Here is a 24,985-nt window from a genome sequence, read left to right as displayed (position 1 = left end):
TTATGGACGTCAGCCGTTACCGCCACTACCAATGCCATTATCCATAGCCTCTCCTGCAGCCTAGGCATCGGTGCAAGAATTACATCAGTTGTGGACCACACAAAAGAACCTCTCCAGAAGGCTGGACAACAGACCAAGAAGTTCTATGATTCCCATCACAGAGCCGCACCACAGTTACAACCCAGCGACAAGGTATAACTTAGTACCCGCTTCATCCTCCTTAAACTGCCATTGGTTCAATTTGTGCCAAGGTACATGTTATGCCTGTCGGTCACAGACGGCTGCGACCCTCATGCTCACCTCTTTTTTCCCCACTCCATCAAGTCTGGGAAGGACTGAATAGCGAATTAGATCTACATGTTTTTTTGGGCTAATCTCTGTTATTTACTATAATTGACAGATTACTCTTTGGCTGATTTATTACTTTATCAATGATGGCTGACGTCATTACAAAATGGCATATTTAAAGGGACGCCAGCCTCGGTTCCGGTTCCTCCGTTTGTTTCGTCTACAAGATGGTTGAGACGTCTGGTCCCATCTAAGAAGGTAGCCATGGTGGTCATAGATAAGTATTGATTTTACTTCTACTTGCTATTAATTAACTACAAATGTGCAACTTTATTTAATTCTTTTAGATACATGGCTCTTGCTAGAATTGATTCTACATGCCCCTGAGGAAGCTTACCCAGCGAAACACCGGCCAGTGTAGGGCAATGCTATTAATTGAAAGAGTCATTTTTGTCTACATGAATGGAGGACTGTTTTAACAAAAAGAAAAAAGAAAAAATTAATTTGTTGTATTAAAAAATGATGAAGGTGGATGATTGATAAGGCGCGTATGGCCGGCGCCATTTTCCGTACGAAAACGATTCGCAGGGGGAAATCGCTCCCTGACCCCCGCTGGACCTCCAGGAACTTTTGGCCAGCTTGTGGAGGGCCTCCTGACCCCCACGAGACTTGCCAAAAGTCCAGCGGGGGTCCGGAAGGACCTCCTGCCGTCCAATCTTTTTCGTCTATGGCCGCCGCCATTTTTCGGCGCCATTTTGGAAAATGGCGCCGGCTGAAGAAGACAAGATTGAGGAGCAGGAGCCCGTTCCGGACCGCTGCCGTTCCGGACCGCCGCTGGACCCGCAGGTTATTTAAGTTATTGGGGGTGGGGGATTTAATTTAAAGGGTCGGGGGTGGGTTTTAGGGGGTTTTAGTGTGCCGGCTCACGATTCTAACGATTTATAACGATAAATCGTTAGAATCTGTATTGTATTGTGTTCCATAACGGTTTAAGACGATATTAAAATTATCGGACGATAATTTTAATCGTCCTAAAACGATTCACATCCCTAATGGTTAACTCATGGAATTCAGTCTTATCTAGCATCATGGACAAGCTTGCTGCCATACAAAAACTATCCCGTAACAGAACCTTGTACGCTGCTTGGTACCCTCGTACTTTGGCCTTACATAAAAGAAAGCTTCACAGATCTGAATACACTTGGAAGAAACCTAAACCTGCAGTTAATTTTGACCATTTTAATAACCAACTTTCATTCTATCGAACAGCTGTCAACTCTGCAAAAAAAATGTACTTCTCAAGATGCATTCAACAGGCCAATGATAATCCTAAGTTCTTTTCAACGCTGTTAAATCCATAACTAAACAACATAATAATGGATGTAAATACCCTGAAGTTAATTCTCCTCATGAGCTTTGTAATTATTTTCATTCTAAAATTCAAAACTTAGTTAATACATTCTCTAATACAATACCCACTATCTCCGTTGTTACACCTGTCTACACTTGGGACACACTGAAAACCGTGGCCAGCACAGAAATTTTACAAATCATTTTGAAAATGAAATCTTCTACTGGCCCCCATCACCTTGTCCTACTGCTTTACTTAAACTCATCAAGGATGACATAGCCTTACCTATTCTCATAATGTTAATTCCTCTCTGTTTGCAGGTATTCTTCCAGACTCTCTCAAAACTGCTGTTGTCACTCTGATTCCGAAGAATCCCACAACCTCCAATCCTGATTACAGTAATTTCTGTCCCATCTCTTCTCTCCCATTTCTGTCTAAAATCATCAAATCAGTTGTGCTAAAACAACTTACTAGTTATTTAGTTGAATACTCCTCGCTTGATCAATACCAATTTGGATTTAGGCCCAACCACAGTACAGAAATGCTTCTATTATCTAGCACTGATATTATTTGCCGGGATTTGATTCTGGCGCTTTGTATGTTTCTATCTTTCTAGACCTTGCTGCCGCTTTTGATACTGTCAGTCATGAAATACCACTCTCTCGTCTTACTAACATTGGTTTATCCAGCACCGTCTATTCTTGGTTCAGTTCTTATCTGTTAAATTGAATTCAACATATTCACATAAACTCTGCAACTTCCTCTTGGTTCTTCCCTCTCAGCTGCCTTATTCATTATATATCTCTCTCCCATTTGTCAACTTCTTTCTACTCTAGGTGTTTCTTATTGTCTCTGTATTGATGACATTCAGTTTTATTTTCCTATTTGGCACGACTGGAAATCCACTTTGCATTTTATCTCCTTATGTTTATCCTCAGTTAAAACTTGGTTGTTTCATAACAAACTTATCCTAAATCTGTCAAAAACAAAAATAATGATTCTTGGGCATCCTCCTTTTGATAATATTCCTAATACTATTCCCTTTGATAATATAACCATTATCATTTCTAAGAATGTCCATAATATTGGTGTGATTCTCGACCCCAAGTTAGATATGCAAAGCCATATCAAATCTGTAATTAAATCCTCATTTTATAAATTGTTCCTTCTAAAGCATATTAAGCCATTACTCGACCTACCTGCCTTTTGAACAGTTCTTCAGTCTTTGATACTTACAGGCATCAACTATTGCAACTCACTCTACATAGGACTACCCCCAGTCATCTATTCAACCTCTTCAAATGGTGCAAAATGCAGCAGCTCGTCTACTATCCAATAAGAAATTACATGAACATATTTCCCCTGTTCTTTTTAGTCTACACTGGTTACTAGAGATGTGAATCTGAACCGGAATCGGTTCGGTTCCGGTTCCGATTCAAATCTTATAATTTTTATTGTCCGGCCCGATTGGCTTTTTGTTTATCAGCTGCATCCGATCCGATAAACAAAAAGCCACCCTCCTGACCCACCCAAAAATGTTTTAAAATTACCTGGTGGTCCAGTGGGGGCACAGGGAGCGATCTCCCGCTCTCGGGCTGTTGGCTGTGCTAATAAAAATGGCACCGATGGTCCTTTGCCCTTACCATGTGACAGGGTATCCGTGCCATTGGCCGGCCCCTGTCACATGGTAGGAGCACTGGATGGATCCTGGTGGATCCCGTCCTGCGGGCCACTACCAGAGCTTGTATCTACATTACCATCTTGACTACTGTATTTGCTCAAAGACTGTGTTTATTACATTTCCCGCTCCTCGGGCGATGTACTATCTTTTCTCCCTAATAAAGTCTCTCTCACAGCTGTGAGGCCCACGGGGCTTACACGCGTCCTGGGGCTTTATGTGCGTCGCCGGGCCTTTTGAAAATCCGGCCCTAGGTATACCAATCACCAAGTGTCCTTTGTCCAACTGGATAGCTCAGTGTATTCAACACTGCTACACCTTAGTAGGATTGCAGGCTATTGACTTTATAAAAGCACACCAAGTGAGAACTATAGCTTCTTCTATTGCTCATCTCTGAAAAGACCGTTTTGAAGACATCTGCAAAACTGCCACCTGGTCTTCTGTTCACACCTATACACCCCATTACTGTCTGGACAACCTCTCAAGGACTGACAATAAATTTGGACAGGCAGTTTTGCAAAGCCTGTTTGCACTGTAGTTCACTCTCCACAGTGGGGTCGTGTTTGTTTACTAAGTAAATGCTCCGTTGCAACCCTCAGCTTGGGACTTCCCACATGTAATGGCTAATTCAGCCTGCTTATTGATGGAAAAAAGCAAATTTTCTTACTGTAAATGGTGCCTCCCTGGAAACTGAAGTGCCTAGCCAGCATTAGCTCTGTTATAGACTAAGAAGGCTCATGGGGCAACACCTGCGTGGGAACTTCTGCACATGCTCATTAGAATTCGAAGCTGTTGATGATGACCCACCCTACATGTAATGACTAAATTTATTAAACAGTTTATAGCCTGCCACCTCCTACACAATAGTCCAGTGTGGATAACAACTTAGACATACATAATTATTTGATGCACACAGAATAATCATAAGACTCTCACAATTTGTAAATCATAAAACCACAGTGATATAATCATCTTAACCAATAAAATCACAATTTCCAAAGAAGTTGCTTATGCAAATGCTTTTTGAAATAGGATAGTTTTCAAGCACTTTCTGAATTTTGGGTGGGAATTCCACAATAAAGGAGTTGCATAAGACACTGCTTTTTAATGGATAAATTCCATTCTATATTCCAAACTTGGGGGAATTTTTAATTGGCTTATTCCTTCAGAGCACAGTGTGGGAGCAGGTTCGTATTTCAGAAATTTACTAGCTACTATGCAATGGTTTTCTGAAAATTGCAACTTATGCAGTAGTACCAATAATTTAAAATGTGAGTGACTCTTTACGGGCAACCAATGCAATTCCTTCAAAACTGGAGTAATGTGATCTTCCCACTGAGTTTGGCATCTGAATGCTGTACTAACTGGAGCATCCAGAACAATTTGTCTGGCAGTCCATCCCATATGCTGTTGCAACAGTCTAGCTGTCCCAATACTAAAGACTGAAGAATAGTTCTAAACAATTGTGAAGACAGTAAGGCTTTTAATGGTTTCAATAGCTTCAGTTTAAAAAATGCTGACTTAGCTACCAGCCTAATATGGGACTACAAGGTAAGCCCAGAGTCTAGTTGTATTACTAAATTTTTTGCTTCAGATAGCACTGGTAGCGAAACACCTTCGTGGTCCATCCTTAAATTGGCTGGTGGGAAACTTTCCCTATCCACAGCTTTGTTTTTTCAACTTTTTACTGACAGTCCACACAATCCTAACCAGTTGTTTGTTACCCAGGAAATTATGCAGAAAAGAAAGATGAATCAAGCCATTAAAATTGTTTGGGTCATACTGTTACCCTGGAGGTGGACCCTTGGCCTGGTGCAGAATTGGTACGGCCCTCTGGTCGGACCCAGAGGGCGCCTGCCACCAGGAGACGGAACACACGTAGAGACAGAGGCAAGCTGGAGCTTCGCCAATAACAATCCGGGGGTTTCACAGGTTGAGCCCTTGGGTGCCTGGACTTAGGTGGGCCTCTGAGGGTCTCTTGGAGAGATAACGGAGTAGTCAGGTAGGCTGTGGTCAGGCTTGGAGAAGTCAGCGTAGTCAGGCACGTGGAGGTCAGGCTTGGAGAGGTCAGCGCAGACAGGCAGGTGGAGGTCAGGCTTGGAGAGGTCAGCGTAGTCAGGCAGGCAGAGGTCAGGCTTGGAGAGGTCAGCATAGGCAGGCGGAGATCAGGCTTGGAGACTCAAGGCATGAAAAGAGCAGGTTCGGGAAACCATGGAGCCAAGGCAACTAGAACAGGAGGACTAGTTGCAAGGGCAGTGCTTCTGAGGGCCCCCAGAGGATTTATAGTCCGCAGGAGGTGATGTCATCAGGAGGAGCTGGAAGGCCTGGCCTTTTAAATGTAGGAAGGAGGTGCGGCCCCGCGCCTTAGAAGCAGGTAGGAGGCAGGACCCTGGAGAGTGGCATTCATGCTGCGAAGAGGAGCAAAGAGCGGACCAGGCAGCTACCAGGCCCAGTGACATCAGCGGCTCCCTGCCGCCACGCAGGAAGGGCTCTGGGCGGCCTCCGGGCTGCGAGCTGCTGGAATGCAGCCGGAACGCTGACGGCCTCCGAGGTGCCGGAGACGGCGGCAGACCCCGGCCCGGCAATGATGACAGTGGCTCCAGGCCACATGGACGTGCGGTGGCCAGACCCGCCGTGCTGAGGACGACATGGGCCGCGAAGAACAACGGCGTCGGGGCACTGGCTGACAGGAAGGTGAGAGGCCACCTGTGGCTCTAGCCATAGGTGGAATTGCAACACATACAGTTGTATGTCATAGCGTAGATGAAATACAATAAACCCATATTTTTCAAGTAAGCCCATATCGGCACTAAATAATTATTAAATAATAATGAGGAAAGAGCAGAACCTTGGGGTACCCCAGAATGCAAGAAGTTCCACGATGAATAGTCCTGCCCCAACTGAACTCTCATTTTCCTACCTCTTAAGAAAGACTTAATCCACCTATACACCCATTCCCACTTGTTTTCACTGTCTTAAAAATAAGGCATGGTCTATAGCAGGGGTCAGGAACCTTTTTGGCTGAGAGAGCCATAAACGCCACATATTTTAAAATGTAATTCCATGAGAGCCATACAATATGTTTAAAACTAAATACAAGTAAATGTGTGCATTTTATGTAAGATCACACTTTTAAAGTACAATAAGTCTCTGAAAATATTACACCAGGCCTTAAGACACCAATACATCTCCTATTAGGAAAACGGACCAAGTCAGGCTGCTATAGAGTCCTACACAGAAACTACACGCCAGCAGAAAACCTCACCTGAATCACGTGCTGTCCCTCACCTAACATAGAATAAAGAGACCAAAACGCATAACAAGAAGCATGCAGACAAAAACTGAATTGGAAACTGCAACAAGCCAGAGTCTCTGTATGCAGTGTAACAAAGGAAAAAAGAAACATCACGCATCCTTATAAAACAAATCAAGAAATATAAAATCATCAGCAGTAAAACTGTACTAACAAAAAGAACATATTTCGAAACAGCTGATGAGTGGAATATCCAATAATTAAAAACTCATATAAAACATTTCCAGATACCAACAAAATATTTCAAAATAGCAGACACAAAGATCCAGTAATGAAAATAATAAAGTAATGAAAAATAATAAGGATACAAAATTTTTTTTGCTCTGCATACCTGGGAACGTTTGATATCCAGGTGTCCTGAGATTGTTCTGAATTAGCAGGAGGTGGGGTGGTTTGCTTGGAACTTTCTCCTCTCTCAGTCACATACCAGCGCTCTCTCTCACACTGGCTCTCAATGACACACCTATACACACATGCTCTCAGTCACTCACATATACAAATGTTTTTTCTCTCTCACTTATATAGGCTCTTAATTACACATTTACACACATGCTGTCTATCTTTTCACGCTTACACACACACAGGCTTTCAATCACATAAATACATGCTGTCTTTTTCTCTCACACACAGACTCTCATTCACATGCTTACAAACATGTCCTCTCTTTCTCTCATTTACACACAGGCTCTCAATCACATACTCACATGCTCCCTCACCTAAATCAGCTCTCAATCACACACAGACACACATGGTCTCTCTCTCTCATTTAAACACAGGCTCTCAATCACATACTCACATGCTCCATCACCTAAACCAGCTGTCAATCAGACACAGACACACATGAGCTCTCTCTTACTTATACACACAGGCTCTTAATCATACATACACATGATCTCTCTCACACACAAAGGATCTCAATCATACACACATACTCTTTCAAACAAACAGGTTTTCAATTACAAACTTACACATACAGGTTCCCAATGGTAAACTTACATTCATGCTCTCTCTCTCACAGGCAGGATCTCAATCACAGACATACTCTCTTTCACATATACAGGCTCTCAATCATTCACATACATGCAATCTCTCACTCACACACACAGGATCTCAAACACACATGCTTGCTCGCTCATTCACTCTCCCCCCCGGGAACTCGCGGCAGCAGCAGCCACCTCCCAACGCTAACCTCCTTCATTTTCAGCCCTCGCGGAGGCGAAGGCGGAGTCCCATCGGCCGCGGTTGAAGATTTTCATTTTCCTCCGAGCCGCGCTGCAGTCTTCTTCCCGCGCAGGCACCCGATGCTCTCCACTTCCTCTTCCGGGCCGCGGGAAGAAGAGAGCACCGGCGTGCTCTCTTCTTCCCGCGGCCCGGAAGAGGAAGTGGAGAGCATCGGGTGCCTGCGCGATGACTCCAGCGCTGGCACCCGGCTGACACCCGATGACTCCCGCGCAGGCACCCGGATGACTCCAGTCGGCGTGCTCTCTTCTCCTCCCCCCCCCCCCCCCCGCGGCCCGGAAGAGGAAGTGGTGAGCATCGGGTGCCTGCGCGGAAGAAGAGACCACGCTAGTGTGGTCTCTTCTTCCCGCGCAGGCACCCGATGCTCTCCACTTCCCCTTCCGGGCCGCGGGGGGGGGGGAGGAGAAGAGAGCACGCCGGTGCCGCTGACTCCAGCTGTCCTGCCGCGTTCCGCCCGGGCTGACAGCATTTTAAGCCCAGGCGGCGGAGGACCGGGGAGCAGCTGGGTCAGCGGGGAACCGCGAAGTATGGCGACACTTGTCTGCGAGCCAGATGCAGCCCTCAAAAGAGCCATATCTGGCTTGCGAGCCATGGGTTCCCGACCCCTGGTCTATAGTGTTGAAGGCTGCGGACACATCTAACTGAATTAACAAACCAGTTCCCCTCTTATCAATGTGGTGATAAAGAGCATTCTATAAGGACAATAACAACAATTCAGTGTTATGCTCCTTACAGAATCCAAATTGAGTTTTGTCCAGGATTGCCACTTTCTCCATAAATTCATCCAACTGAAATAGCGCACATTTTTATAATATTTTGTCTAAAGTAGGTAGAATTGACACAGGGCGATAATTGGTGAGTCAATCAACGGGCGCATTGCTATTCTTCTGTATGCGTCTGACTGTAGCTAATTTTAGGCAATCGGACAGTACCCTCTGTTTTAAAGACTGATTCACAATATCTTTAATAATAACAACAACAAACAATTGGTCTCACATGCCTTTTATATAAGAAAACACTGTTTATGGTAAGCAACTTGCTTTACTTTCTCTTTGAAAATTATCCCGGAAAATCTATGTACACACAATTATACCTACTATTTGGTGCATGTGGTTTTGCTGAGAGAACTGATGCGCATACTTTTTAAAATCAAAAAGTATCTGCGTAATTCCAAACCCCACCCAGAATCCAGCTCCTGGAATGCCTCTCCCCGTGTGCATTAAAGTACATGTATACACTACAGTGCACATGTGAGTAGTTTTATGTGCATATTGATCACACAATTTTCTAAACAGACATTTCTGTGGCAAAGTACTACTGAGATTTCTTCAGGAGACAATGACTAATAGGTAATAACATCCAGGCTCTTCAGACTTGTGGCTTCTATCATTTTATTTTTATATTTAATTATCATGATTTACAGTAACTCTTAAAAGTGACTTTTACATAATACCAAGAGATGCCTTGTATCATGCTTTCATTTGTGCTGTGAGCAACCTTGATAACATATTGACATGAAACTAACAATCCGTTGAAATCAGCTCATGTTCAATTGGCATAATAGCATGTAATTTGTTTTATTAATGGAAGTGTCTCACACATTTGACATTTCCTTGGTGTCAACTGCAAATGCAGCTGTTTTTCTGCTGGAAGATACTAGTTTCAATAGAGTCATTATGAACTTAATAGATGAGTCCATTCTGAAAGAGCTATTACAATGTAGATGAAATGTTATTCCTTTCATATTGCTATACTGTATATTCCATTTAAAAACAAGGGATAAAAGGCTTCTAAATTAAAGTATTTTATTATCCCATTTTTCCCCTTCTTTCTAACCCTTTCATCCCAGCTGACATACTCAGGTGACACTGAATCCTCCCTGACTTTGAGGACTAGAGGGAATCCTCCTTAGATTTTGACCCTCAGCAATCCCTATTTGACTGTAAGGGTTGGTGAAGCTGTCTTTCTTCTTTCCCAGAGCACAAGACCTTGCTTATATGGTATACCTCTTAAAGTGTCTCTTTAAAAGTATTTTGGAATATGTGATTCAATTTGGAAGTGCAGTTGTATTTGATTTTGTTCTAAATAGTGGTCTCTCACCAACAACAAGCTGTTGATTTGCCTAGGGAAGAAACAACCTTTTAACTGCCATGACTTTCCATGTATTTGATCTATTACTTCCTGCTCGTCTGTCTGCTAGACTTCACATTGTTCAAATCAGTCCAGTCTCTTAAATCCCTTTGTTTATGGTACCACAGATTCTCAGTTCTGATACAAGAAACTTATTGATATAAACAGTCTGCCCAAATCCTACTATTTTATGGTCTACAATAAATGAGCAGGATGCCTAGTACTCCTGGGGGAATTATGAAGAAAGCAGAATTATGCAGAATTCCCCTCTGCAGAATTTCCATTTTCTGTGCAGAATTTGGAGCAGGCGTGGTGTCCTGCGAGCAGATCCCATCCCATGCATAGAAGCAGCAGGCTTCCGGCATGACACGTCACAACGAAGAAGGAAGCAGCAGATTCCCGGCATGATGCGTCACGTTGAGCAAGGAAGCAGCAGGCCCTCCGTTGTGTCTCATCCCGGCGGCCACAAGCGGAGCCCATCCCACTCACAGCGAAGATGGACAGGCCCTGATGAGAGTGAGTCTGTCTGTAGAGGCTGGTAGGGGTATGTGTGTACGACTGCAAGCCTGTGTGTAGGGGTATGTATGTATGTATGTGTGTGTGTGTGAGAGAGAGCATGTGTGAGGGTGAGTGTGTGTGTGCCAGAGAGATGGAGTCTATATGAGTAAATTGTGAAGGTGTGTATATATATGTGAGAGATTGGGAGCTGGTGTGCATGAAAAAAGGATTGTGTATATGTGAGGGTGCTTGTTTGTTTGTGAGAGAGGGAGCCTGTGTGACAGGATGTGTGTATGTGTGTGAGAGAGAGGGAGCATGTGTGTGTGTGCGTATGTGAGAGAAAGAGGAAGCCAGTGTACAGAGATTTGTGTGAGAGAGAACTACATGAGGGCATGTGTATGTGCATGAGAGAGGGGAAGCCTGTGTGTGTGTGAGAGAAAGGGACAAAGGGAGCCTACATGAGGGTGTGTGTATGTGCACAAGAGAGGGGGAAGCCTGTGTGTGTGTGTGTGTGTGAGAGAGAGGGACAAAGGGAGCCTGTGTGAGGGGCAGTACTGAGAGAGGGATCATACTCTGGGAGTGGAAGAGGTTGAGCCTAGTGGGGAAGGGGAGAAATAGTGGAGGTGGAGGAGCTGGGGGGGGGGGGGGGGGGGGGGCTGAGAAGGCAAAGTGAAAGAAGACTGGCCAGGGGAGTAGGGAGAGAGAGTGGAAGGAACACTCTCTTATGATGTACTTCTAGGGAAATTCTGCTCAAAATATTTAAAACTCTGCATCTTTAATAACTTTTTTCTGTATTACATTTTATATTAATTACTTAAAGACTGTCGTGTATATTGTGTTATTTTGACCAATATAAAGAATGCAGAATTTTACAGAATTTTCAATTTTTGTGTGCAGAATCCCCCCTGGCATAGCCCAGGAATGTCAGAGATTTGTGAGTAAGTAGAATGATGTGAGGCTTTTGTAAAGGGAACATAGGAGCTTAACTTGTAATTATAAAATGAACTATAGGAGGGACGGAGCCATCTTTAAACAACATAAATATGTGGACAGCCTCTCTTCAATGGAAGTAGACATTAGGTGGGTGAATAAGACCACAGTAACATTATTGGCTCTGACTTGCCCTTCTAAGGTCGGATCTGACTGTTTATTGTGCTAACCTTTTATGTGAAAAAACCATTTGTGTTAGGTATATTTTCTCAACTGTTTGGATAAATATGTTATAATTATATGTTTTATATATAACTTACGTATAATTACAGAAATAAAATGTACTTAAAAATAATTCTGTGTTTTCCTTCCCTACTGCTTTGAAACTAAACCAAGAATTTCCACGCAGAACTAATGAAGCCCACTTTTATTTATAGCTTACATTTATAAATTGCCTATCCAATAAAGGTATGTGCCTCAGTACATATATGTGATGCCCCTAAAAATATCCTGGTCAGGATCCTATTGGACATAGCCTGAAAATTTGGTGTGGATAGGATATCAAATACATTTTTAGGGAGACACAAAAGACATGATCTCATAGGCCTATGTTGCTTCCTTTGGAAAGTAGGCTAAAAATACAAAAGCTAAAAAGGGATTTTTCCAAAAAAATATTTCCTGCCTGTTGGCATTTATGTTTGTTGTTCCCCTTTGTGTTAAGGAATCCGTAGCTAGGAAGTTCCAAATGTTTGACTTGGTGAACTGCTTCTCTTCAAAGAAAGCAATGTTGCCTACCTGTCATAGGTATTATCCGAAGACAGCAGTTCAGTTACACTGTTCCTTCCTCTTCCCTTAGTCAAAGCCGTTATATAGAACTGAGGTGAACTGCTGGGCCGAGGCAGTGGAGAAACTACTGCACATGAGCAGTGGATACCTTTGGGTATTTTCCAGAAAGCACTGAAAGAATCGGTTTATTCAATGCCAAGCATGGTCACCTGACCCATATGTATGATTGAGGAGCTGCTGTTTTCAGAAAACACTTGTTACAGTAAAGCAACTTTGCTGCCCCTATCCCTGCCCTCTTTTTAATAACCCCACTCATGATCTGTCCTTGCCGAAGTCCATGCGTCTTTTGTATTCATGTATTCATGAATGTCCTCTTTTCATACACTTGAGTTTTCCCTCTCCATCCACATATTTCTCTTTCTTTTGGGCCTTTGAAAACCTGCAAACTGAGATTTTGAATTGTGATATCTTTTAAAGGACCAACAAAAAAGATGTTATGGGTACATGGCTTTTAGTGACCTTCTTTTCAGCCTTGGCAGCACTGATAAATCATTTTTATATATTTATTTTATTTATTATTTTGTTATACCGAGTTTCATGACTAGAATCACATCAACCCGGTTTACAATTAACAATGTGTCAGGTCTATCCAGTACCGAGCGGTAGGAAGAGCTGCGTTAGTGCCCGGCGCACCCGCGGTTGCCGCACGCACAGTGCAGCTCATCTACCGCTCGATCCTGAACAATAATTTTATGCAAATGTAAACCGCGTCTAAGAAGGGTCCGTGAAGCGTTAGGCCCGCGCAACCCATTTTACTGGATAGAGCGCCTATACAGTATCCTGGGTGCGCGGGCCTAACGCTTCACGCCACGCTGGTATCTGTCATTTCAAATGTCATTTGAAATGAGAGATACCAGGAAGTCGGGACTGCCAGTCCCCCCTCCCCTCCTCCCGAAGCAGGGCGCGAAAAGCAGCCTTGCTCCGGGAGGAGGGAAGAAGGGACTGGCAGTACAAAGCGGCGAAGCAACTTACTTTTTGCACCCCCCTCCGGACATCGGACGACCTCTCCTGCCTCCAGCTGCTCGCGAAGATGGACGCCTGCAAAAAGTAAGTTGCTTCGCCGCTTCACACTGTCAGTGTTTCTTCTTCCCTCCTCCCGGAGCAAGGCTGCTTTCGCGCCCTGCTTCGGGAGGAGGGAAGAAGAGACACTGACAGTGTGAAGCGGCGAAGCGACTTACTTTTTGCAGGCGTCCATCTTCGCGAGCAGCTGGAGGCAGGAGAGGTCGTCCGATGTCCGGAGGGGGGTGCAAAAAGTAAGTCGCTTCGCCGCTTCACACTGTCAGTGTCTCTTCTTCCCTCCTCCCGAAGCAGGGCGCGAAAAGCAGCCTTGCTCCGGGAGGAGGGAAGAAGAGACACTGACAGTGTGAAGCGGCGAAGCGACTTACTTTTTGCTTTTACGTTTTTTTTCGCTTTTTTTTTTGCTTCGGGAGGAGGGTAGAGGACTGGGGCTGCCCCGGAGACTGGCACCCATGATCGCGGCCGGGGCAGGTGAGCGGGGGCTGGGGGAAAGCTTGCCGCCTACCCTTACCCCTGCCTCTACCGCAGGGGTAAGGGTAGGCAGGGAAAGATAGCGATAGTCCGGGCGCGGGTTACGGGATGCTAGGGAATAGCTAATTCGCTCGTTTGCATGCAATATACATGCCGCGTGCGGAAGGGGTTGCCCGGGGATTTTAGGACGCAGTAGGAGTAGGTTAAAGGGGATTCGGGATCGCAGGAAGGGCTAACGTGGGTTAGGAGCGGGTTAGGAGCGGGGTAAACGCGGCCGCACTTTACTGGATAGACCTGATAGTAAACAATATTCCCAATTCAAACTTCAAATACATTGTCTAAGTTCTTGTTTTAGAGACCCTTCAATGTAATCACTTTTTATGTGGAATTTTTCTAATTTCTGTATAAACTCTGTTCCTCCCAGCATCACACCATCACTGTACTAATAGTATTGCTTATACTAGCACATGCTGCATACTTTTGCTTTCAGGCACAGATGAGAGTATTCATGATATCTATTTCAAATGGTAAATGCTTTGGATCAGTTCCTGATGCTGCTTCCTTCCTTGCCATCACACACTGAACCTCAATATTGGACGTAAATCTGGTTTGGGTTTTTTTGGGAAGCAAATACCACTAGCTAAATTTGAGTAAAGATGTGTCCAGCAGTCTTCATCTCCAAATACTGTAATATGCATTATATTGAGAGGTTTATGTTTGCTCCCTAACATCAGGGACTTGCCTGGTAGCTACTCTCCAGGGACCAGCTACTCTCCAGGGCCAGTTGGGGGAGGAGGTTGAGGGGAAAGGGAATGGTAGGGGTGCAGGAAAACTATTTGACTCGGGCTGCAAGCTCAAAGGGTTCTTCAAATTTAGATATTTAATAATATTTTGACATTTGATAAGTTTCACAACTTGTCGCAATCCAAATTTACATTTGCAGTTGTAAGTGTTGTCACTAGGTGGCAGAATTAGACTTTGTTAGTGTTTCAAACCAGCCCTTCTTACATATTTAGAGATTGAAATTTTTAACAACCTTGGAAGCAGTATTAGAAAAAAATTCTGGCAAATAGTTAAATTGTGAAGAAGACTTCTTTCTGAGTGTAGCAGGTGTCATTTGGTACTTGAACAATGTGTTTTATTAGGCTATTTATTTTACATTGTGTTTTTTAATTAGAAAATTAATGAAAGCTCATTATCTTTAGACCACAATTTTTGAGAAATTTGTAAAAAAAAATAATAATATATATTTTAATGTATTGCTAACCAACTAAACAATTTTTTCCATTTACAGTGTTCCAATAAAAATATTTTCACTTATAGTTTGCATTGTCATGCTGTATATTATATCTTGTATTTTATTTCTTTAGAGGATATGCTAAACGTTATACTGTGGAAGGTCTCCAGCCCAGTGCCTCGTACAGATTTCGACTTAAGGTCACCAGTTCTAATGGCGATTATAACTATAGCCCAGTGGTTACAGTATCAACCACTAGTGAGTGCAGACTTATTATATTTATCATATATTATAATGATTTGGCATCTATTCAAAGCATAGAATTGTGAAAAAGGGCCCAAAAAGATTTGGCACATATGGTTGAGGTTTTCCCTTGATCAGAAATAGGCTGGTATTGCATCATCCCAAGGCTGGTTTGGCATGGGGAACAAAAAATTGGAGCCATCGAAAGGACAAATAAAAAAATAAAAATGCAGCTTTCTCTATTGACAAGCAGGGCTGAATTAGCCTGAGGAGATATCATCCGATGGCGCTGAATGGACCCATCTCTCTAGCTCAGAGGTTTTACTACAGTGCATGGATAGGAGTTCCTGTGTGTACATACTACACGGACATGTATCCTCTCCCTTGTTGAAACTCTTTTCCATTGGCCTGTGGACTTCTTCCTTTCTTTTTATTAAACACCTTTTATGCCTTTACTGTCTTGGCAACTCTTCAATAGCAATTTTCAGTGCCACCTTGATAAAAACAAATAAAATGGAAATGTCAGAGAGGATGCCTGGTAAGAAGACCACTACCAGTGGCTTCAAGGATTGTGTGTATGGGCAGATAATGTCAATCGCCAGTGGCCATGCAGTTTGCTACAAATGCATGGGCCAGATCATGATTCCATGAACTGCTATGATTGTAACTGGATATCTCTAAGGGCCCAGTGGAAATGGATATTGAAGATGCCAGAGCTCTGTAGGTTGATAAGTCAACTTTGCTTATGATTTGCTTATGATGATGCCGAGAGGGATTTGGCATGGATAAGTTTATCCGGCTAACTAGCCGAGCTGCATAGCAACTGAATATGGATATCACTATTTCCAATTGGTTAGCAGACTGTGTTACACGCTGCTATGCTGTAACTGATTTACAGATTTCAGATTTTAGACTCTATCGAGGATCATCAGGTCAGAGCATGGCTATATCAGTGGCTCATCTGAGATCCATCCCTATTGAAGACATCTGCAAAGCTGGTCTTCTGTGCACACCTTCACATTCCATTACTTTCTGGATATTCTCTCAGGATTGACAGTAAATTTGGACAAGCAATTTTGCACAGCCTGTTCATGTAGTATTCCTCCATTCTCCATGGGGGAGCTGGGTTGCTTATTCAGTAAGTACTCCACCACACAACCCTCAGCTTGGGACTCCCTATGTGGCATGGCTAATTCAGCCTTCTTTGTTGACCAAAAAAGCATTTTTGCTTATTGTAAATTGTGATTTCTGTAGATAACAGGATGAATTTGCCATGCGTAATACCCACCTGCCTCCCTGGAGTGTCAACTGTCTAGCTAAAGCTAAACTTTTCAAATTGTCTGAGGGGCTCACAAGACAGTGCAGATGCAGGAACTCCCGCATATGCTCAGTAGTACAAACTACCAAGCTAGAGAGGTAGGTCCATTTGGTGCCATTGGATGAAGTCACCCCATTTGTCACAGCTGACCCATCCTGCCATCTGCAGAGTACACTGTTTATGGTAAGTAAACATGCTGTCTGATGTTTTTACTCTGCGGAGGTAGTTTTGTGATATCTCATGCAGCACTTTCCCCTGGGTCTCCTGATATATAGTGGCTCAATGGTGTTCACCTGTCAGATATTGGGTTGGACATATTCAACTCCAGCATCTGGAATGCAATAGAACAGGTTTTAGTGGGGCCTAAGATTTAGGGTGGAGGCGTCTTTGGCGAGTGAGGTCTATGTTGAATTGGGGTTTTTATCCTGCCTAATAATTGTTAAAGTTTCCAAATACTGTTTAATTAAAAAAAAAAAAGTTAACTTTGCTTATGATTTGATTATGATGATGCAGAGAGGGATTTGGCATGCTCGCTTGCTTTTACAGCAATGACAGACCCTCCATGCACCGCTGAAGTGAATAAGAGTAATGGTGTTTTTGACTGGGGTGAGGGCCTAGACATCTCCTACTCTTATGGTGGGGAGAGGTCATCTCAACCCCTCTTAAAAATTAATATGTCAATGCTAGTTAGAATGGAGGGGTGTTGTGGCATTTCTGGCTCTAACAGCCGAACAAGGCCTTGCCATACCAATAATAATAATAAAAAAAAAAAAAATCACAAACGCAACCCTTACCCAGCTGGCAAAGGAGAAGGGTGTACCATATCTCATTCCTGGGTGCTTCCCCATAGTGGGGCGGTGGTAAGCAAAATGATATAAAAGGGTCTGGATGAACCAACTGCAAGCTTCTGAGTTGTTATTTAGTGGGGTTAGGATACTGAGTCGTTAAGTGGATATGATATATCCCAATTGGCGGGTAGGGAGGGAGACTTTGAAGTTTTGGGCAACTACATATGGCATGTGAGTACAACTGGATGGAGTTGCATGCAGACATTTTATTCTGGGATGGCTGAAAAAAGATACTGTAACTACCCCTCATTGAGGTGTAATTATCTTTTTGGCAAAAATCAGTGTACAAGAAAGTTTTTGTACACCTGTTTTCACAAAATTTGTATTTGAGCTGCTTTGTATGCTTTTGCATCTCAGCAGCTGATTATTTATGAATTTAAATAAATGCTCATGTGTAGTAGACTATGCATGGAAATTTACTATAGTAAAAGTGTGAAATGTTTTGAATTTTTTGCAAAAGGGGGCAACATGCAAACAAAACCCATGACATGCTGAAATCTCAGCGTTTTGCTGTATTTTGCATGTTTTGTTGTGCATTGCCTTAGTACAGTGGTCCCCAAACCTGTCCTGGAGGGCCACCAGCCAGTCGGGTTTTTGGGATATCCTCAATGAATATGCATGAGAGAAAATTTACATGTTATGGAGGCAGTGCATGCAAATTTTCTCTCATGCATATTCATTGAGGATATCCCAAAAACCCAACTGGCTGGTGGCCCTCCAGGACAGGTTTGGGGACCACTGCCTTAGTACATTGGTCTCAAAGTCTGATGGGTAGATAATAAAAAGGCTGATATTCAAACACTACTTAACCTGTTAAATATGACTTATCCAGCTAAGTGGCAGCCACTCACTAAGTAGTTAGCCAGATAACTTGGGGGCAGGGAATGGGCAGACTGGGGCAGTGCTACTTATCTGGCTAACTAAGAGCCTGATTCATTAAGGCTTTTTTCCCATTCTGTGTCTATGGGAAAACAACTTAGTGAATCAGGTCCTAAGTCAGATAAGTGCTGATATTCGGACTTATCCAGTTAAGTTAATCGGATATGTTAGACCTGCTCAATGGCAGGTCTAAACTTAGCCAGATATAACTTATCCAGCTAAGTAGTGACAAATAAGGGGATATTCAACAGCATAGCTGTGCTGCTGAATGTCACATGTAAGTTAGCCGGATAAATCTTATCCAGCTAAATTACATAAACGGATATGATTGAAAATTGACCTTGCACAGTGCACACTACAGTACTGCTCTTAGTTGAAACTGTTAGAGGGCTTTACTATTTTTAATGTTTTGTAGGAGAACCAAAGAGTGGAGAGGATCTCCATCGAGCTGTCAATATGAATGATGAAGATGCAGTCATTAAAATACTTCGGACAAGGTTGGACACCTTTTAAAATTTCAAATATCTTTCAAATGAGACGATAATAAATTCTATCTTCAAATGCATTCTAAAAGCAACCATCTATTTTTGTCTTCAAAATCTTGCCAGAAAACTTATGACTATGAACTAGAAAGACAAGTAAATTTCTCTATTTTCCTCCATTGATTCTCAGTGGAATAAATTGCTGGCATATGTATGTATGGAGAAGTATAGTTTAAACTTTGGTCAATATGGATTCTCTGCTGCCAAATAGGTGCAACAAGCAACGCAAATAGATCACATGATTCCATTTTGTGTTGGCATGGAGGACATCTTCCAGAGCTATCTAGGAATGGTTTTGACCATATGTGAGAGTATGCCACCAGACTTGTTCCAAAGCAACACAACAAATGGAGCAAGTACATAGCTTTAGAAGCATAAAATGTAGGCAAAGCACATCAACCGCATAGAATACGAATATAAAAACTCAGTGAAAGCAAAGTCATAAAGAATTGTGTATGGCTAGTATTATAAAACTTCCAATAGTGCTCCCATATTTTGTCATAAAGTGCAGTGCTTTTTTTTTTTAACTTACAGATTAGTTTTTCAGTGAGTGAAATTTCATGAACTTGTTTACATCAGTGTTTTAGTGTGGGGGTGGGCTTCCATTTAGTTGTTATAGTGAACCTGGAGGCATGCAGCACAGTGGCGTAGCCACGGGTGGGCCTGGGTGGGCAGCTGCCCACCCAATTTAGACCCAGGCCCACCCAACTGACACCAGAACTGCAAGGCTGTCGCGGGATCCCATCCCCGCGACAGCGAAGAGGAGAACCCATGCTTGGCACGCCATCACGGCACACGTGGGGAAGCGTCCTACAACCATATGGCCGACCGATCTTCCTGTTTGCGGGGGGAGGGGGGGAGCGGAAGCGCCGTGCACAGCTTCCACTTCCTCCCCCCAAAGCAGGAAGATCAGCTGGCCTCTCCTGCTATCTTCGGGCCGTATGGCCGACCGATCTTCCTGTTTGGGGGGGGGGAGGAGAGCGGAAGCGCCGCGCAGTTTCCGCTTCCTCCCCCCAGAGCAGGAAGATCAGCTGCCTCTCCTGCTGCCACTGGCCTCCTGCGTACAGCCGACCGATCTTCCTGTTGGAGGGGGGGGGGAGGGGAAGCTTCCGCTCTTCTTCCCCCCCCCCCCCAACAGGAAGATCGGTCGGTTGTACGCAGGAGGCCAGTGGCAGCAGGAGAGGCAGCTGATCTTCCTGCTCTGGGGGGAGGAAGCGGAAACTGCGCGGCGCTTCCGCTCTCCTCCCCCCCCCAAACAGGAAGATCGGTCGGCCATACGGCTCGAAGATAGCAGGAGGCCAGTGGCAGCAGGAGAGGCAGCTGATCTTCCTGCTCTGGGGGGAGGAAGCGTAAACTGTGCGCGGCGCTTCCGCTCTCCTCCCCCCCCCCAACAGGAAGATCGGTCGGCCATATGGCCCGAAGATAGCAGGAGGCCGGTGGCAGCAGGAGAGGCAGCTGATCTTCCTGCTCTGGGGGAAGGAAGCGGAAACTGTGCACAGGCTTGAATGTGTATGTGAGGATGAGAATGGGAGCCTTGTGTGTGTGTGGGTGAAAATCGGACCCTGGGTGCGTATGGGAGTGAGAATGGAGTCTTGAATGTGTGTGGGTGATAATGGAAGCTTGAATATGTGGGTGAGGTTGGAAGCTTGAATGTGTGTATATATGGGTGAGAATGGGAGCCTGGGTTTGTGTGTGTGGGTGAGAATGGAAGCTTGAATATGTGGGTGAGAATGGAAGCTTGAATATGTGGGTGAGGATGGAAGCTTGAATGTGTATATATATGGGTGAGAATGGGAGCCTGGGTTTGTGTGTGTGGGTGAGAATGGAAGCTTGAATATGTGGGTAAGAATGGGTGCTTGAAAGTGTGTATGTGTGGGTGAGAATGGGACCTTAAATGTGTGTATGTGTGGGTGAGAATGGGAGAATGGGTTTGTGTGTGTGGATGAGAATGGGTGCCTGGATGTGCGACTGTGTGTGCATAAGAATATAAGCCTGGGGAGGGGTGAGAAAGTGAGAGCTTGTATGTGTGTCTGCAGAGAATGTGAGCTGGGGGGGGGGGGGGGGGAGAGCATATGAGAGTGAGAGCCTGAGTGTGTGAGGGAGTCTGTGAGAGAAAGCATTTATGTATATATGTGTGTGTGTGTGGAAGGGAAGAAGACAGTAGTAGAAAAGACACTGAAGAGGAATTAGGAAATGAGCGACAAGGGAAAAAATGGGAAAGAGAGACCAGGACCAACTGATTAGAAAAATACAAAGATCAGACAACAAAGGTAAAAAAAAATTATATATATATATATATATAGAGAGAGAGAGAGAGAGAGAGAGAGAGAGAGATGTTAGCAATTTAAATATAGAAAATCAATACATGTTAGATATAGAGATGATGAAGATGATAGAGTGTACCTTCATACGATGCAAACCTATGAGGTTCTGCTATCGTGTCTGTGAGCCACAAACCGGCTTCTAATCATTAGGTACCTCTATAGAATGGTTAAATTTTGTTATAATCCACGAGTATTGCACTTATCTCATGCTCACACAGTCCGTCTCGAACCGCCGACACCGGGGTGTTTCGGAGCGAAGCTCCTTCTTCAAGGGCAGTGCTTGTGCTGGGAGAGACTGCTAAGACATTGTGGAGATCTACATAACATAAAAAACATACCATAGCATTCATCCTTAAATTATTGACTGTTTGTGTCACTTAATGCGGTCACTGTGAAGCTGGAAAGATACATACTTGCAATCGCGGCAGTTTCTGTGTTGTGGACTTGACGTTAGTAGTGCGATCAGTAATGCTCCGCTGTAAAATGCATGTAAGAAGGACACTTTTTGACGCTGTATTATTGTTGGAGACAATGCTGCCTTGTAAATGGTAGAAAAGATAAAGCCGGCATATCTCGACGTGCGATACTTACTATATTTTTTGACGGCTGTCTCTGAGCGGCTCCTTTTACTAACGCGGAAAGCCGCTCTGATGCCGCCATATTTAAAGGGGGTTCCTCCGAATCAAAATCATGACGTTTGGGGCGGTGCTTCTGACGTCAGAGCTCCAGTTACATTATTGTTGTGGCTGAATCAAATCATTGTGAGCCACTCTATTTTATCATTGAGCCCATCTGGTTCCAAGGTATTGAGGCGATGTATCCATTCATTTTCTTTTCTGTTGAGGATATTAACACGATCCCCGCCTCTCCACGATGCGCGGACGTGCTCCAGTACAGACCATTTCAAATCTCCAAATGTATGTCCCATGTCTATGCAGTGCTGTACCACGGGTGCTTTGATGTCCTGATTATTGATGCGGCATTTGTGCTCCGTGAGCCGGGTCTTTATTTTTCTTTTTGTTCTGCCTATATAAACCTTGGGACAGGGACATTGTAATGTATAGACAACATGATCGGTGTTACAATTAACATCATTATTTAATTTGACCACTTGTCCTGTAATGGGATGATTCCAAGTTGTGCCCAAGTGTGCTTGTGGGCAGAAAATGCACTTGCCACAGGTGACTTGTCCTGTGGTAACTGGATTGACTGGTTCTGAGAGTGCTGCCCTGATGACATGCTGTCGTATGTTGCGGCCTCTTGAATATGAAAAAATGGGCGCGTGATTGAACTCTGGGTAAGGACTTAGAACATGCCAGTATTTCATGAGCACTTTTCTTATTTGTGTAGTCAATTGTGTGTGTGGAAGAACACAGATTAAATCTGAAATATCTGGTTTATTCTTGTATTGCAGGAGTGTTTCCCTGTCAGAGTAAATGGCCCTCTTATAAGCATGTTTGATCACCTGTTTAGGGTAACCTCTTACTGCAAACCGTGTTGTCAAGGCCTGGGCTTGTTTGTAAAACTCTTCTTGCTCTGAGCATAGTCTTCGTATCCTGAAAAACTGTCCTACTGGTAAACCTTCCTTAAATCTTCTAGGGTGATGACTATCAAAGCGGAGTAGATTATTTCTGTCTGTCGGTTTTCTATATAAAGTAGTCTGCAATGTTGATCCATTCTTGATGATTTTAATATCCAGGTATGATATGGTGTTGCTATGATAAGTAATCGTAAATTTTAAATTGGGATGTGCTTGATTTAACCAGTGGTGGAACTGGAGCAGGTTTGCTTCTGTTTCTGTCCACACAAAAAAGATGTCGTCTATATATCTAGTCCATAATGTTACATGGCTGAAGTAACTGGATGGATAGACTGTGGCTTCTTCAAATTGTGCCACAAAAAGATTTGCCAAATCTGGGGCCACCGGAGACCCCATAGCCACCCCATGTATCTGCAAAAAATGCTTCTGTTCAAATGCAAAAAAATTATGACAGAGTATAATTTCTGATAATTTGTACAGAAATTGTGTTGGTATCCTGTGTGGTCGTGTTCTTCTTATTAGGACTTCCTTGATAAGAGATAAAGCTTCTAGCTGGGGTATGTTGGTATATAATGCCTCTATGTCCAAGGTGACTAGAAAACTGTCTGCGGGCACTGTTTGTAATTGTGCCAGTTTCAATAACATATCTGAGGTGTCTTGCACGTATGATTTGGCTGTTGGAACTTCTGGTCTCAAAAAATAATCTATAAATTTGGCTAATGGTTCCAATATATAACCATTAGCTGAGATTATTGGACGGTAGGGTGGTTTAATGAGGGTCTTGTGTATCTTAGGGACTCCATATATAACTGGAGTCCTGGGATGTCGGACGCGCAAAAAATTATATTCTTTTGTGGTTATGAAACCTTTCTGTTGGGCATCCTCAAGGAGTAAATGTATCCTATCTTGCAACATCATAGTTGGATCATTGTCCAGTGGTTGATAGAATTTATGATCTTGTAATTGTCGTGTGATTTCTGACTTATAATCTGTAGAATCGAGTATGACTACCGCTCCTCCCTTGTCAGCGGGTTTGATGATGATAGAGGAATTAGTGGCCAAAGTGGTCATGGCCTGACGTTCTCCTTTGGAAATATTATAGAAGGTATGTGTATTGGTTTTTTCTAACTGTGCTATGTCTCGTAGAACAAGAGTTTGGTATGCTTTTATCTGTTCATTAATGGGGCCTGGAGGGATCCACCTAGATTTATTTTTGAAAATGGAAGTATCCGGTATTTGTGAAGGAATATCCTGAAAGTAATGCTTTATCATTAAAGATCGGAAAAAACGGTATAGTGCTATGCGGCATGCAAAAGGATCATGAGTGTGCGTGGGAACAAATGACAAGCCACGGTTGAGTACTGCTTCTTCCTCATGGGAAAGGAGATGGCTGGACAAGTTAACTACTGCTGATTCTGAAGCGTTTGTGACCTGGTGAAGGGCTTGTGCCACAGTACATCGTCGTCTGGTGGCTGCGCGGCTTTGTTCCTTCTGCCTTGAGTTCGCGGTGGTTTGTATTTTTGTTTGCCCTTTTCTAAAAAAGTGGGTTGCTCTCCTCTATCTTGTTCTTCTGATCCGCTTGAGGAATCTTCTGTGCCCGAGAATGCCACTCTCCTTGGTTGACGAGGTTCTTGATTTTTTTGATCTTTTTTATTTTTATTTTTATTATCTTTCTTACTTGGCCAGGTGTAGATGTGCCCGTCTGCGTAGTCTTTCTTATCTCTATTGAATTTATTTATTTTGTATCTCTTGATATCCGTTTTGAACTTGTCCATATCAGATGTTATTTGCTCCATAGCAGCGTCGGCGATTTCCGTTGTGGTGCTCTGTTTGTATTCGTCCTGTATAACGACTAGTTCTGCATTGATTTCTTCAGTTGTAATTTTCGTATATTCAATTATTAGAAGCATGAGATCTAGAGAGCATTTGTTCAGAATTGCATGCCATTTGGTGAGAAATTCTGCTCTTTCTGTAAACATCAATGGTTCCTTTCTCATCCGTAGTCCCCTGGGAATTAACTGTTGTTTAATATACTCTATCAGGGTGACTCCATGCAACTCAGCTCTTATGCGTCGCTTATGTAGTTTGATCAAATCATCCAGCAAAACCATGGAGGTTGGTTGCACTGCTATGGGGTCTGTGAATAGAGAAGCTTCTAATGCTATGTGTGCCACATGTTCCGCCGTGTAGCTGAACGTATCCTTCCATTCAGTGGTGGCCATAATGGGAATTATTGTAACTGTACTAAAATATAAGACCCAATATCTACAACATGATACTTAATACAGAAAAT

The 24,985-nt window shown here is 43.5% G+C and overlaps 1 protein-coding gene across 4 annotated transcripts in view; it reads left to right on the top strand.

Moving 5' to 3' along the window:
- The window catches only part of FANK1 (fibronectin type III and ankyrin repeat domains 1), a 211,103-nt gene that overhangs the window by 44,597 nt on the left and 141,521 nt on the right, over positions 1-24,985 (top strand). For all 4 annotated transcript variants that reach the window (XR_003857887.1, XR_003857886.1, XM_029610038.1 and 1 more), the window contains exons 3-4: positions 15,132-15,256; positions 18,702-18,783. Coding sequence is in view for 2 of the 4 variants with exons in the window: in XM_029610038.1 (XP_029465898.1) it covers positions 15,132-15,256; positions 18,702-18,783 (207 nt within the window). In the remaining 2 variants the exon portion in view is untranslated. The remainder of the gene's footprint in view (positions 1-15,131; positions 15,257-18,701; positions 18,784-24,985) is intronic.

Source organism: Rhinatrema bivittatum, chromosome 7 (assembly GCF_901001135.1).
Source record: "Rhinatrema bivittatum chromosome 7, aRhiBiv1.1, whole genome shotgun sequence".
NCBI classification, from domain to species: Eukaryota; Metazoa; Chordata; class Amphibia; order Gymnophiona; family Rhinatrematidae; genus Rhinatrema; species Rhinatrema bivittatum.
The sequence above is the reverse complement of the archived record's forward strand: the minus strand, read 5'-3'. Positions and strand labels throughout refer to the sequence as shown.